The sequence below is a fragment of the Symphalangus syndactylus genome, chromosome 8, assembly GCF_028878055.3.
Source record: "Symphalangus syndactylus isolate Jambi chromosome 8, NHGRI_mSymSyn1-v2.1_pri, whole genome shotgun sequence".
In the NCBI taxonomy this organism is placed as follows: Eukaryota; Metazoa; Chordata; class Mammalia; order Primates; family Hylobatidae; genus Symphalangus; species Symphalangus syndactylus.
Window position 1 is genome coordinate 54,440,774 of NC_072430.2, and position 13,600 is coordinate 54,454,373.

The 13,600-nt window shown below is 36.8% G+C and overlaps 1 protein-coding gene across 1 annotated transcript in view; it reads left to right on the plus strand.

Annotated features, from left to right (window-relative positions):
• KCNH5 (potassium voltage-gated channel subfamily H member 5) overlaps window positions 1-13,600 on the plus strand; it is a 344,681-nt gene that overhangs the window by 254,106 nt on the left and 76,975 nt on the right. Inside the window, exon 10 of the mRNA XM_055289151.2 lies at window positions 9,136-9,332. Within this exon, the coding sequence (XP_055145126.1) occupies window positions 9,136-9,332 (197 nt within the window). The remainder of the gene's footprint in view (window positions 1-9,135; window positions 9,333-13,600) is intronic.

Consider the following 13,600-nt stretch of genomic DNA (forward strand, 5'->3'; position numbering starts at 1 on the left):
ATATGGTGCTGAGAAAACTGGATTTCCACATGCAAAAGGATGAAATTAGGACCTTATTTTCCACCCATACAAAAAAAAAAATCAACTCAAAATGGATAAAACGCCTGTGAGACCTGAAACCATAAAACACGTTGATGAGAACATACAGGAAAAAACACCTTGACATTGGCCTTGGCAATGACTTTTTGGATATAACACCAAAACCTTGAGCTATAAAAGCAAAAATAAATAAATAGGGTTACATCACACTAAAATGTTTCTGTACAGCAAGAGAAACAATCAACAAAATGACAAGGCAGCCTATAGACTGGAAAATATATTTGCAAACCGCATATATGTAAGAACTCTTACAACTAAATAGCAGAAAATAAATAACCCTATTAAAAAGTGAGCAAGAGACCTGAGCATAAGTTTCTCCAAATAAAACATAAAAATAACCATCAGGTATATGAAAAGATGCTCAAATCACTAATCATCAGGGAAATGCAAATTAAAGTCATTATGAGATACCACCTCACACCTGTTAGGAAGGCTATTATCAAAAAGACAAGATATAATAAATGTTGATGAGGGTGTGGAGAAAAGAGAATCCTGGCATTCTATTGGTGGGAAATGTAGTTTGGTGCAGCCATTACGGAAAACAATATGGAGGTTTATTAAAAAATTAACAATAGCACTACTATGTGACCCAGTATCCCTCTACTGGGTAAATACCCAAAGGTGATGAATTTATCACCTCCTAGAGATATCTGCACCCCCATGTTTGTTGCAGTAGTATTCACAATAGGCAAGACATGGAAACCACCTAAGTATCCATTGATGGATGAATTGATAAAGAAAATGTAGTATGTATATTCAATGGAATATTATTCAACCTTAAAAAAGAAAGAGAGCCTGCCATTTGCCACAGCATGGATAAACCTTGAGGACATTATGCTGAGTGAAATAAGCCAGACACATAAATAATATATTGCATGATCTTACTTATGTGTAGAATCTTTTTAAAAAGTCAAATATACAAAGATAGAGAATAAAACAGTGGTGGGGAGGTGGAGTAGGGCAGGAGGAAATGAGTGCATGTAGGTCAAAGGATAGGAAGTAGCACACCTGTGGGATGAAAATTTTTAGAGATCTAATGTATAGATGAAGACTATAGCTAATAATATTGTACTGGCATATCTCAGAGATTTTGTTGGTTTGGTACCAGACCACCATAATAGAGCCAATGTTGCAATAGAGTCACCAATTTTTTGGTTTCTCAGGGAATATAAAAGTTATGTTCACATTATACTTAGTCTATTACGTGTGCAATAACATTATGTCTGGAAAAACAATGCATATACCTCAATTTAAAACTACTTAATTGTTAAAATATGATAATGATCATCTGAGCCTTCAGCAAGTTGTGATCTTTTTGCTGGTGCACAGTCCTGCCTTGATGTTGACAGATGCAGACTGATCAGATTGGTGATTGCTGAAGGGTGGAATAGAGGTGGCAATTTCTTAAACTAAGATGACAAGAAATTTGCTGCATCAATTGACTCTTCCTTTCATAAAATATTTCTCTATAGCATGTGATGCTGACTGATAGCATTTTAGTCACAGTAGAACTTCTTTCAAAATTGGAATCAGTCCTCTCAAACTCTTGCCACTGTCTGATCAACTGAGTTTAGGAACTATTATAAATACTTTGTTGGCATTTCAACAATATTCGTAACATCTTCACTAAGAGTAGATTCTGTCTCAAGAAACCACTTTCTTTGCTCATCCATAAGAAGCAACTTCTCACACATTGGTTTTCTAGTGAGATTGCAGCAAGTCATCCACATTTTCAGGCTCCACTTCTAATTCTAGTTGTCTTGCTATTTCTACATCTGCCGTTACTTCCTCCACTGAAGTCCATAGCTCTCAAAGTCATCCATGAGGGTTGGAATCAACTTCTTCCAAACTCTTGTTAATATTAATATTTTGGCTTTCTCGCATCTCACATGAGTCACAAGTGTTCTGAATGGCATCTGGAATTCTGAATGTTCTCCAGAAGATTTCCCATTTACTTTGTCGAGATCCTTTAGATGAATCAGTATCTATGACAGCTATAGCCGTACACAATGTATTTCTTGAATAATAAGACTCGAAAGTCAAAAGTACTCCTTGATCCATGGGCTGCAGAATGGATGTTGTGTTAGCAGGCATGAAAACATTTGTCTTGTAGATCTTCATTAGAGCTCTTGGGTGACCAGATGCATTGTCAATGAGCAGTCATATTTTCAAACGAATCTTTTTTTCTGAGCAGTTGGTCTCAACAGTAGGCTTAAAATATTCAGTAAAGCATGCTATAAACAGATGCACTGTCATCCAGGTTTTGTTCTTCCATTTATAGAGCACAGGCAGAGTAGATTTAGCATAATTCTTAAGATTCTAGGACTTTGGGAATAATCAAGGAGTACTGGTTTCAACTTAAAGTCACCAGCTGCATTAGGCCCTAACAAGTTAGCCTATCCTTTAAAGTTTTGAAGCCAGTTTTTGACTTTTCTTTATCTCTGAAATTTCCAGATGGCATCTTCTTTTAATAGAAGGCTGTTTCATCTGCATTAAAAATCTGTTGTCTATTCACCTTCATCAGTTATTTTAGCAGATCTTCTGGATAACTTGCTGCAGCTTCTACATCAGTACTTGCGTTTCAACTTGCATTTTTATGTTGTGGAGATGGCTCCTTTTCTTAAACTTTATAAACTAATGTCTCCTGGCTTCAAACTTTTCTTCTGCAGGTTCCTCCCCTCTCTTAGCCTTTACAGAATTGGAGATAGTTAGGGCTTTGCTGTGGATTTGGCTTTGGCGTAAGGGAATGTTGTGGCTGGTTTGATCTTCTATCCAGGCCACTAAAACTTTCTCCTTATCAGCAGTAAGTCTGTTTCATTTTCTTGTCATTCATGTGTTTGCTGGAGTAGCACTTGTAACTTCCTTCAAGAACTTTTACTGTGCATTCACAACTTGGCTAGCTGTTTGGTGCAAGAGGCCTAGCTTTTAGCCTATTTTAGCTTTTGACATGCCTTCCTCACTAAGCTTAATTATGTCTACCTTTTGACTTGAAGTGAGAGATTTGTGACTCTTCCTTTTGCTTGAACACTTGGAAGCCATTTTAAGGTTGCTGGTTGGCCTAATTTCGATATTATTGTGTCTCAGAAAACAGGGAGGCCCCAGGAGAGGAAGAGGGAGTTGGGGAATGACAGATCAGTGGAGTAGTTAAAACACACACAATATTTATTGATTAAGTTTGCCATCTTATATGGGTGTGGTTTGTAGTGGCCCCAAACAATTACAACAATAACATGAAAGATTAATGATCACAAATTTCCATAACAGATATAATAATAATGAAAAAATTAGAAATACTGTGAGAATTACCAAAATGAGACATAAAATGATCACATGCTGTTGGAAATATGACACTGATAGACTTGTTTGACACTGAGTTACCACAAACCTTCAATTTGTAAAAAACATAGTATCTGCCAAGCACAGTAAGGTAAAGCACAATAAAATGAGGGTTATGCCTGTATTGTAATACAAACTTTTGTTAAATAGGTAGATTTTAGCTGCTTTCGTCTCACACACAATCAAAAATATGTGAGATGATAGACATATTAATTTGCTTCACTATAGTGATTCACTATAGTGATTTTACTATCTTTATGTGTTCTATAATGTTACATGTTAAATCTCAAATATATACAATAAAACTTACTAAAAAATGAAGTGAAGCCATGGATTAAGTTCATTGTATAGAAAAATCTTCAAATAGAGCCACTATCACACCCCTAAACTCACAGAAAACTACCTAAGTAAAATTCAGATGATATTTTGTTTGGGACCTGTTGGATATTAGTTAGCAGTTCTCACTGATGAATACCTGTGGTAATTTTTATTTATTTATTTATTTATTTTTCTGAGACTGAGTCTTGCTCTGTCACCCAGGCTGGAGAGCAGTGGCGTGATCTCAGGTCACTGCAACCTCTGCCTCCCGGGTTCAAGCCATTTTCCTGCCTCAGCCTCCTGAGTAGCTGGGATTACAGGCACCTGCCACTGTGCCTGGCTAATTTTTGTATTTTTAGTAGAAATGGGATTTCACCATGTTGGCCAGGCTGGTCTCGAACTCCTGACCTTGTGATCTGCCCACCTCGGCCTCTCAAAGTGCTGGGATTACAGGCATGAGCCAACGTGCCCTGCCTAACTGTGGTAATTTTTATGCATTTATTTTATTCATGTCATTAACTCACCAAATAATGTGTCTCACATTTGAAAAAATAAATCTGGCTATAAAATCAGCCCCTTAGGGGACCATAATCCCTAAGCATACCATAGTCTGTATTACTCCTTTAATTATGTTGTAACTCTGTCTCTGTTTTGTCTTAAATATTCCAGTTTCCTACTATATGAGTCTTTAACACTTATTTCTGTTTTATAATCCTTTTTCCTGTAGTTTAACAGTGAAATACTTCATAAGACTTGATGAAAAGAACTGAGAAAATATAAATAGACCAAACAACAACTTTCATGTTTAGCGCAAGCTTTCTACTAATTTTAGTACTTTGAGGGGAGGTTAGTTATCTCTAGCTCTAAAATGTTTACAGCAGAGACTACTTGTACCCAGCGGGAGCTGACCTAAAAACCAGCATCAAATGTTCTGTAGTCAAGTAGATGAACCGGAGTTCCCCGCCCTGAAAGTGTGCAAAATCTTTCATACAATAAAGAAAAGTGTTTCTTCATTAGCTATTCCATGCATATTAGATGCATGCACGTTAGATATTCCATGCCTAACACCACATTTTCACAGCCTGTGATTTCTGAGATGACTCACTGTAAATGTGCGTAATATGCTTGAAGAAAGACATTAACCAACTTTACTTTGGCTGGTAAATTAATTAATTTGTTTAAAAGATGACCGTAGTCCCAGAAATGTGGTAGAAGTTTGTTGTGAATTGATTGCCTCATAGGTGACATAGAAAGCCAACAAAGTAAACACACTTTGAAGTCGTTGATTAGCTTAATATCCAGTTTACATATTGCATATCCCAATGAAAATTCTATGTAATGAAACAATTAGTATTGCTTATTACGTAAAGTGAATTCTGATGTTGGGGGCAGAATTATCTACTTTTGTTAATTTTGCTATGCTTTTCTAAACTTTTTTGGAACAGGAGCAGGAAATAAAATTTATCATGAGTACATATTCTAGTTTATTGCTATTCTTACTGTATCATAGACTTTCTATTTCCTCATGATACCAAAAACATAATAATTTAATGTAATAATTTAAATTTAAAAATTTTAGGTAGAAATAGTGTAAGAATTTTTAATTTCATCTGTTAAGTTAAATAAAATATATAACAGATATTTGAATGCTTCTGTAATTAAAAATGGCCCATATTGGTAAGAAGAAATTACCTTTATATTTTGAGTACCTTTTACCTGTTGACAATGCACTTAATAATCAATGAATATTTATTTATGATCTACAAGTCTATGTATATATTTTATGAATTCAGTTTTATTAAGAAGTATAATGAAAGACATCGGTAAAAATGGTTTGCTGTTTTTTAATATAGAAAAATTTGGAAAACATAAGTAGGAAGAAAAAGACCCATAAACACACCACTTACATCCATTTGCTATTATTATTTAAATGCATTTTCCTTTAGTCTTGTATCCCTTTAGACTTTTAGCTCAATTTATATCAATTGATAAATTTATATAACATAGTATATTATATGATATGGTTTGGCTGTCTCTCCACCCAAATCTCACCTTGAATTGTAATAATCCCTACATGTCAAAGGCAGAGCCAGTGGAAATAATTGAATAATGGGGCGGTTTCCCCCATACTGTTCTCATAGTAGTGTATAAATCTCATGAGATCTGATGGCTTTATAAGTGGGAGTTCCCCTTTACAAGCGCTCTTGCCTGCCACCATGTAAGACGTGACTTTGCTCCTCATTTGCCTTTGGCCATGATTGCGAGGCCTCCCCAGCCATGTAGAACTGTGAGTCAATTAAACCTCTTTTCTTTATAAATTACCCAGTCTCGGGTATGTCTTCATTCTTTATTAGCAGTGTGAGAACAGACTAATAAATTATACATAATAACATATAATTATAAAATATATTATACTTTGGTTCTATCAAGATAATTTTCTTAAGAAAAGAAGATAAAGTAGATTTCTTAATTGACAATTCTTTTAGTCTTGGCACCTCAGTTTCATTTTTATATATTTTGTTATAGCTGTAACCGTATGCATATTATTCTTTATATATTTATTTCTTAATTAACATAAGTTAGGAACTTTTTGCATGTTATCTCAAAAGCTGTTTTAATTCTTTGGACATTGATATTTTACACATATTTTTACAATTGCCATAGCTATTGGACATATAGGGTTTTAAAAAAATCTAGGGTTATCATTAATAACACTATAGTGAATATTACATGCGGTAGTTCTAATCTTTTGATTCTCAGAAGTGAATATACTGAGTCAAAAGCATTGATTATTCTTAAGTGTACCATATATGAAAACCAAATAGCTGAAAAGTAATGAGCACTCATAAATGGGTAAGGGGTTATAATTGAAAATTTGAGAAAATGATACAGAAATGAATCATAGAGAAATGTAACCTGTTTTCTATCTCTTGAAGGAAAAATCCAGTATGGAAAGAATAAAAAGGAAAAGAAATAAGAGGTAGATCAAAGCAGCCCTTTAAAAGCTTGGCTTTTTTTTGGTACCATCAAGAACTGTGGTAATATAACAGTTGTTGATCTCTTCTGTTTACAAAGTATTACACAAATTATAAGACAAAATAAAAACCATACATTGTTCCATAATGCAGAGAGGACCTACCATTTTGATGCATTTACTTCTGTGCTTTGTGTGCATGTATGTGTGTATGTTTGGGGGTGGGGAGATGGGGTACATAAAATGAGATTATGCTGTATGTATAGTTTGATATCCTGCTTTTACTATTTTATATAACCTTATATAACCTCCATGTCACTTTGTAAAATTTATGATACCTTGTGGCTGCATAATATTTCATTTGTTGACATTTATTTCTAATTTTTGGCAATTATAAATTTCACTTCAGTGAGCATTTTTATAAATAAATTTGGCACTTCTTGTTATGCAATTAGAATAAATGCCTATAATTGGGATTACTAGTTTGAAGAGAATACCGTGTACAGATTTCTGAAATTCATCTGTATAAAATGAGGTAGAGTTTCTATAGCTAAAGTATTCCTTTGGTTATTTTTATTTCTTTACTTTTTTTTTGAGACGGAGTCTCACTCTGTCGCCCAGGCTGGAGTGCAGTGGCACGATCTCAGCTCACTGCAAGCTCCGCCTCCCAGGTTCACACCATTCTCCTGCCTCAGCCTCCCAAGTAGCTGGGACTACAGGCACCCGCCACCACGCCCGGCTAATTTTTTGTGTTTTTAGTAGAGACGGGGTTTCACCGTGTTAGCCAGGATGGTCTCGATCTTCTGACATCGTGATCCACCTGCCTCGGCCTCCCTTTGGTTATTATGTTGCTGTATAACCCTAGAGACTTTCTTTGGCTACCAGGTCTCCAATCTCCTTTCCTTGGCCAAATAAATGGCTATTAGATGGTTAATTTGCTCATCAGTGTCATGAACTAAAAGGAATTTTTGGAGGGTCCAGAAACAAATGGATTGCTTAAGATTAATGAAATATTCATGATAGTTGTTTTATGCTGATCACATTATCATGTGGTGGTTTTAATTACCTCTTCACTCATGTGCATGTTTTCTCTTTGTACCCTGAAGTGCCTCTTAAGCTTGAAATCAAGCCCCATGTTTCTCTCAGAGCTTCCCAACTACCTAAGTGAGCAAAGAATGTGTAATCTCACTCACTCAACCTCTCTGTTTCTGTCTTGTCACTGTCTTTGTCTCTCTCTCATTTCTATGGTTACATATTTTCTTTTCTCTCTGGTTGGCTGGCTGGCCTGAAGGGTGATACAAGGTCTTTCTTCTTTTTTTTTTTCCTGTTAGTTCTTATTTTAATCTGCATGATGACAGCAGATAGTTGCTCACCTCTGTGGTTTGAGTGCAGAAAGAATAAATCATTAACAGAGTGCCTCTAGGAAGATGTTTCCCTCCTGGATATATTCCCCCTGTCTTTTTCACTTTAAAACTTTCCCTTTCACGCAGAAGTTGAACAAAGAATGCAGTTGACTACACTTCAGAAACCAGGGGCTTTTATGGAACTGCCTCGACAGAACGGCCTTTTGGGACCTTTAACCTTAGACTCTTTCTCGTTCTTTTTATTTGGGCAACTAAGTACTTGATTTCAAATGATAAATGGTTGAGTTCAGGCCACCAGTGGGTAGTGCTCTGAAGTGAATAGGTGATTTTTGTGGGATTTCTAGAGTTTTTAAAAGACGTCTACATTTGATGATAGTATAGCCCTTTTTATAGAACTGTTCATGGGATAATACATTTGAGTCTCCGTGTTTTACTCAACCTGGGTCCTTCAGCTTTGTAACTGTGGATGGGGAGCTCTTGGGCTGGACTCTGAGAACCTGTATAAGTTTGGCTAGGTAGAGAGGGAAGGGCATTCTTGGGGAACTAAGTCGTGACAAGTTTTAATTGGCTTGGGACGCAATATATAGTTACTGAATAATGTGTATTTAATATATGTTGGATCAGCCCTAGATTTATAAAGGCTGTTACAGCAGATCCTTCTGTATTGCATTTTATTATCTTTACCAGAAGGACCGGAGGCAAGGATGAAACTCAGAAGTCACCTTTGCTCCTTCTAGTCAAAATAGGAAAAGTCAAGGTGGCAGAAGATAATGAAATTATTTGTTAAAATGAGGTGTTTGGCTTCTCTGTTGGGTCCATTTATTCATGCCACTCCAGATTTTCATCAATAACTGAATTCAGGGTGATGTTAGTTTACATATTACATGAAAGCATTGTATATTGTTATGTGTTCATATATGCGGTTATATCCTCAGCTCTAAATTATGCTAGAAGGTCAATCCTGTATATGAAACTGAATAACAAGAGTGATTACAATAAGAACAGTGTTAGATACTTGAATATGTATCTTATACTGTTTTCTAGGGAAGGGTGATGTATTTGGAGACATCTTCTGGAAGGAAACCACCCTTGCCCATGCATGTGCGAACGTCCGGGCACTGACGTACTGTGACCTACACATCATCAAGCGGGAAGCCTTGCTTAAAGTCCTGGACTTTTATACAGCTTTTGCAAACTCCTTCTCAAGGAATCTCACTCTTACTTGCAATCTGAGGAAACGGGTATGTTGTCTGGGTCTGCTTTTTCTTATTAGTGTCCAGAGTATTAATTAATTCAGTGCTGTTAGCTGAAGAGTAGAAAAGATACTTTGTTTTGTAGCACGACATTTCCGTCAATGTAAAGTGGCATAATTTTCCTTCCCTTTATGTGTATCTTGTTTACTTTTTAAGGGAAAAAACACCCTATTTCTATGAGTAAAGATTTGAATCTTTACCATTTAAGATACAAAATGAAAAACAGACTTGAAAAGAAACAAGCTGTGAACTCTACTATGATGTAGTTAGTTCTTGGAGTTTATAATACTGTCATAAAATCAATTCCAGTGTCTTTTACCTTATTATATGGATTTTTTTAAAGCTGGTAAAGTTAATCAAGCTGGGTGCCTGTTTTACATTCTCAGCTCTCTTTAGGCACTTCTCATTTCATAATCAATTCACCAAGTTTACTCTTTCAAAAAATGCTATCTCAAAAATTAATTAGCCACATTGACATATCCTACAAATATGGATAAGAATCCTTTATTTTACACTGCTGCTGCACATTTAACCTTCATTGCCACTTTTTAACTGATGGGTGTGACACCAATTTAATTTGCATGAAGAAATCTCCTAGTTCTGGTTTCTAGGTCATTGGGCATTGGGTAGGGCTTTTTTATCGCCAAGAATGAAATACATGTTTGGATAACTGCACTTAAGTGATTTTATCTAAAATGATCGCCTGTCTGTGGTGAAGAATTTTGAAATAACAGTCATTCCTTTCCATAACCTGCTTAAATGAAACCTTCTCTGTAGTTAACAGGGAGGGAAGAAATCAAGCAAAGAGATAAATTAATGTCTATACTGCAGCAACGTAGAAATGAACATAATTAAGTCAACGTAATTCCTGCTTAGGGTTCCAAGAAAGGATGAGACTAGCAGGAGTAGTGTTTGTACTGGCTGTATCACATTTATTTGATCTATATTTGAACATCATTTTCAGTTCATACTTTTGTTACCAAATAGATGGAGCATCCAGAACCTGTGAGACAGAATGAATAGCTGTAGAGAACACACAGACTTAAGTACAGAGTACCTATGCTCAATCGACCTATAGTTAAATGTGAATATTATGTCAAACACAAATAGTTGAAAGTGAAGGCAGTGATGAATGTGGAAGAGGGATACTAAATATTAACTAAATGTGGAAGTTTCTCACTTACGTGTTAGGGAGCTCAGAGTCCCTTTCAGTATTAAGCAGGAATGTCTCCTTTGGTCTATGCCCTGCCTTCTGCAGTGACAAATTTCCCTTCAACAAGGCAACCTGTTCGGTAGTTGACTCTTGTAGTATGGTTGGCCCTTGAATAACACAGGTTTGAACCACGAGGGTCCACTTACACGCCAATTTTTTTTCTACCAAATGCGGATGAAAAATACAGTATTTGTATTATTTGAAACGTGTGTATTCCAAGAGCCGACTTTTCCTGTATGTGGGTGCCACAGGGCGGAGAGCAGGACTTCAGTATGTGAGGATTTGGGTGTGTGAGGGGATTCTGGAACCAGTCCCCCTCATATACCAAGGGAAGACTGTATTTTTAAGTTCCTTTCAGTCTAAAATTTGCATTTTAAAATCTTCCCCCATACTGCAAGATTACTGAAACTCCTATCCAACATCTGTACATTCCTCAGGACTTGATGTTTATCCTGTGAAAGAAAATGGGCAGTTATTTTTCCTTCAAATCACATGAGAAAACTCTGGCCCAGAGGGATTAATATCAAACAACCAACTGATACCTTTGCAATGCAAGGTGCCAAGGAGGGATAATTAAAACAAATCACCAGTAGAAAATCTCTGTCACCTCTTTTTCTCTTACACACACACACAAATTCATTGGTTGTGACAGCTGAGCGCACACCGGTGTGGCTACTTTTGATAGGAAGAGAAGCTAGAGACAGAAAACTGCTGTTGGTTTTTCTAATGGGACCCAGAAACGCTGTGCCTGTCTCCATGGGTGCCAGTTTGCGGAGTAACATCAAGCGGCTTTCTTCCCTCACAACCTGTTTCCTGTTATAACTGGTGTCAGTTTTTATAATTCTAGCCTCTCTGCTCTTGATGCATTGTCTCAATAACTTGGCAAATAGTGGGAAAAGCATGTCATTCAGTGTCACTTTATTTTCAGAGAAACAATATTCTCATGAAAAAGATAAGTGGTGAGAAAATATTATCATAGCCATTGATTAAGGGTGTGTTCCTGCTAAGTAAGGGAGCAGATTTTGAATCTAAGTTGTCAGCCATGGTATGGTACAGTTCTGGCCACACATGTGTATCCAGTGGCTCAGTGGAGAGGTTTGAATAGTGTGTGGCTTTCCATGGCTGCCATAAGGAGGAAAGTGAGCCTTCTTTAGCTGCTTGCCTTCATCTCCATTAAGGAAAAATAAGATGCTTACTGTGCAAATATAGCTCCTCCTACACATCCTTAAGCCCCTCTATGTAAAAATTCTAGAGCTATAACTAGGAATTCCATCAAACAACTACAGCATTGGGCTGGCAAACTTTTTCTGTCAAGGACCAGATAGTAAATAATTTTGGATTTGTGGGCCAATCTCAACTACTCTACTTTTCCACTGTAGTATGAAAGCAGCTGTCTTAGTCAGCTTGGGCCGCCATAACAAAATATGATAGATTGGCTGTGTTAAGCAGCAGGAATTTATTTCTCACAGTTCTGGAGGCTGGGAAGTGTAGATCAAATTACTGGCCAGTTTGGTTCCCTGGTGAGGGTTCTCTTCCTGGCTTGCAAATATCCAGCTTCTCACTGTGTTCCCATATAAGAGAGAGAAGAAAGGGAGGTAGAGAGACAGGAGGGGGCAAGGAAGCAAGCTCACTGGTGTCTTATAAGGGCACCAAGTCACTCATGAGGGCCCCAACTGTTTTTTTTTTTTTTTTTTTTTTTGAGATGGAACCTCACTCTGTCACCCAGGCTGGAGTACAGTGGTGCGATCTCGACTCACTGCAACCTCTGCCTCCCAGGTTCAAGCGATTCTCCTGCCTCAGCCTCCTGAGTAGCTGGAATTACAGGCACATGCCACCAAGCCAAGCAAATTTTTGTGTTTTCAGTAGAGACGGGGTTTTACTATGTTGGTCAGGCTGGTCTCGAACTCCTGACCTTGTGATCTGCCCGCCTCAGCCTCCCAAAGTGCTGGGATTACAGGTGTGAGCCACCGCACTGGCCCCAACTTTATTACCTCTTCCAAACCTAATTACCTCCAAAGCCTCCATCTCCAAATACCATCACACTGGGGTAAGAGCTTCAACAGATGGATTTTAAGGGGGTAAAACTTAGTCAATAGCAAAGCTGTAGATAATACATAAAGAAATGAGGAAGATTGTGTTTCAATTACTTTATTTACAATCAGGTGACTGCCAGGGGCCTTAAATGTGTTAATTGTTGAAAAAAGAGGACTGGAAGAAGTTAAATGGGGACAACAGTGGGCACATGAATAGAATCACCCCACCTTTATTAGAAAGCAAATCTCTTCTACTTGCTGCCTATTCAGAGGGTCATGAGATGGAAAAATGCCATAAATATTAATAAGAAGTAGCTACACAAAGCAGGCAGATAGCATGAAAGAGTAAGTCAGGATTTATAGTTACTGTGAAAATGGAGAGTTCATTTCATATGTGAACGAGACAGCTGTTACTCAGTCTGGTAGGACATTGCCCTGTGGGGATGCTGGGCTAGTGTTGCTTAGTCCTCATATTTTTTTTTCCTCCAAGAGGCCAGAAGCACATTTTTATGGGAAAACACATTTGTTTGGTAATTAATTTGATTTGTTTTTAAAATTCTGTGGTCAAACAAAATAAGTTTGCTTGGTATTGGTCCAACAGCTCAAGATCTAAATGGAATCAGTTAATGACCTCCTGGTCTCATGGTGCTAGAAACCTGAGATTTTTACCTGGGGCCTGGACATTTTGATGAAAAAAAATTTATTTTATCTATTTTCTAACTGACATTTAGCTTTTCCTTTAATTGGAAAGGTTGCTAGACAACTACAGTGTTATTAGAAGTACCAAAAGCAATTATATTAATGGATATTTTCATATATCATATGTGCTGAAGATATCTTGAAATGCCATTTATGCTCATTACTATTTAACAGTTATGATAGTTATTAGACTTGCTGCTAGACAGAAGCACATAGATTACTATACTGTAAATTATTTGAAAATATTTTGATAGGATTTCAATATGTGTTTCCTTTGCAATCCTACATATTTTATTTTGTGCATTTAGAGC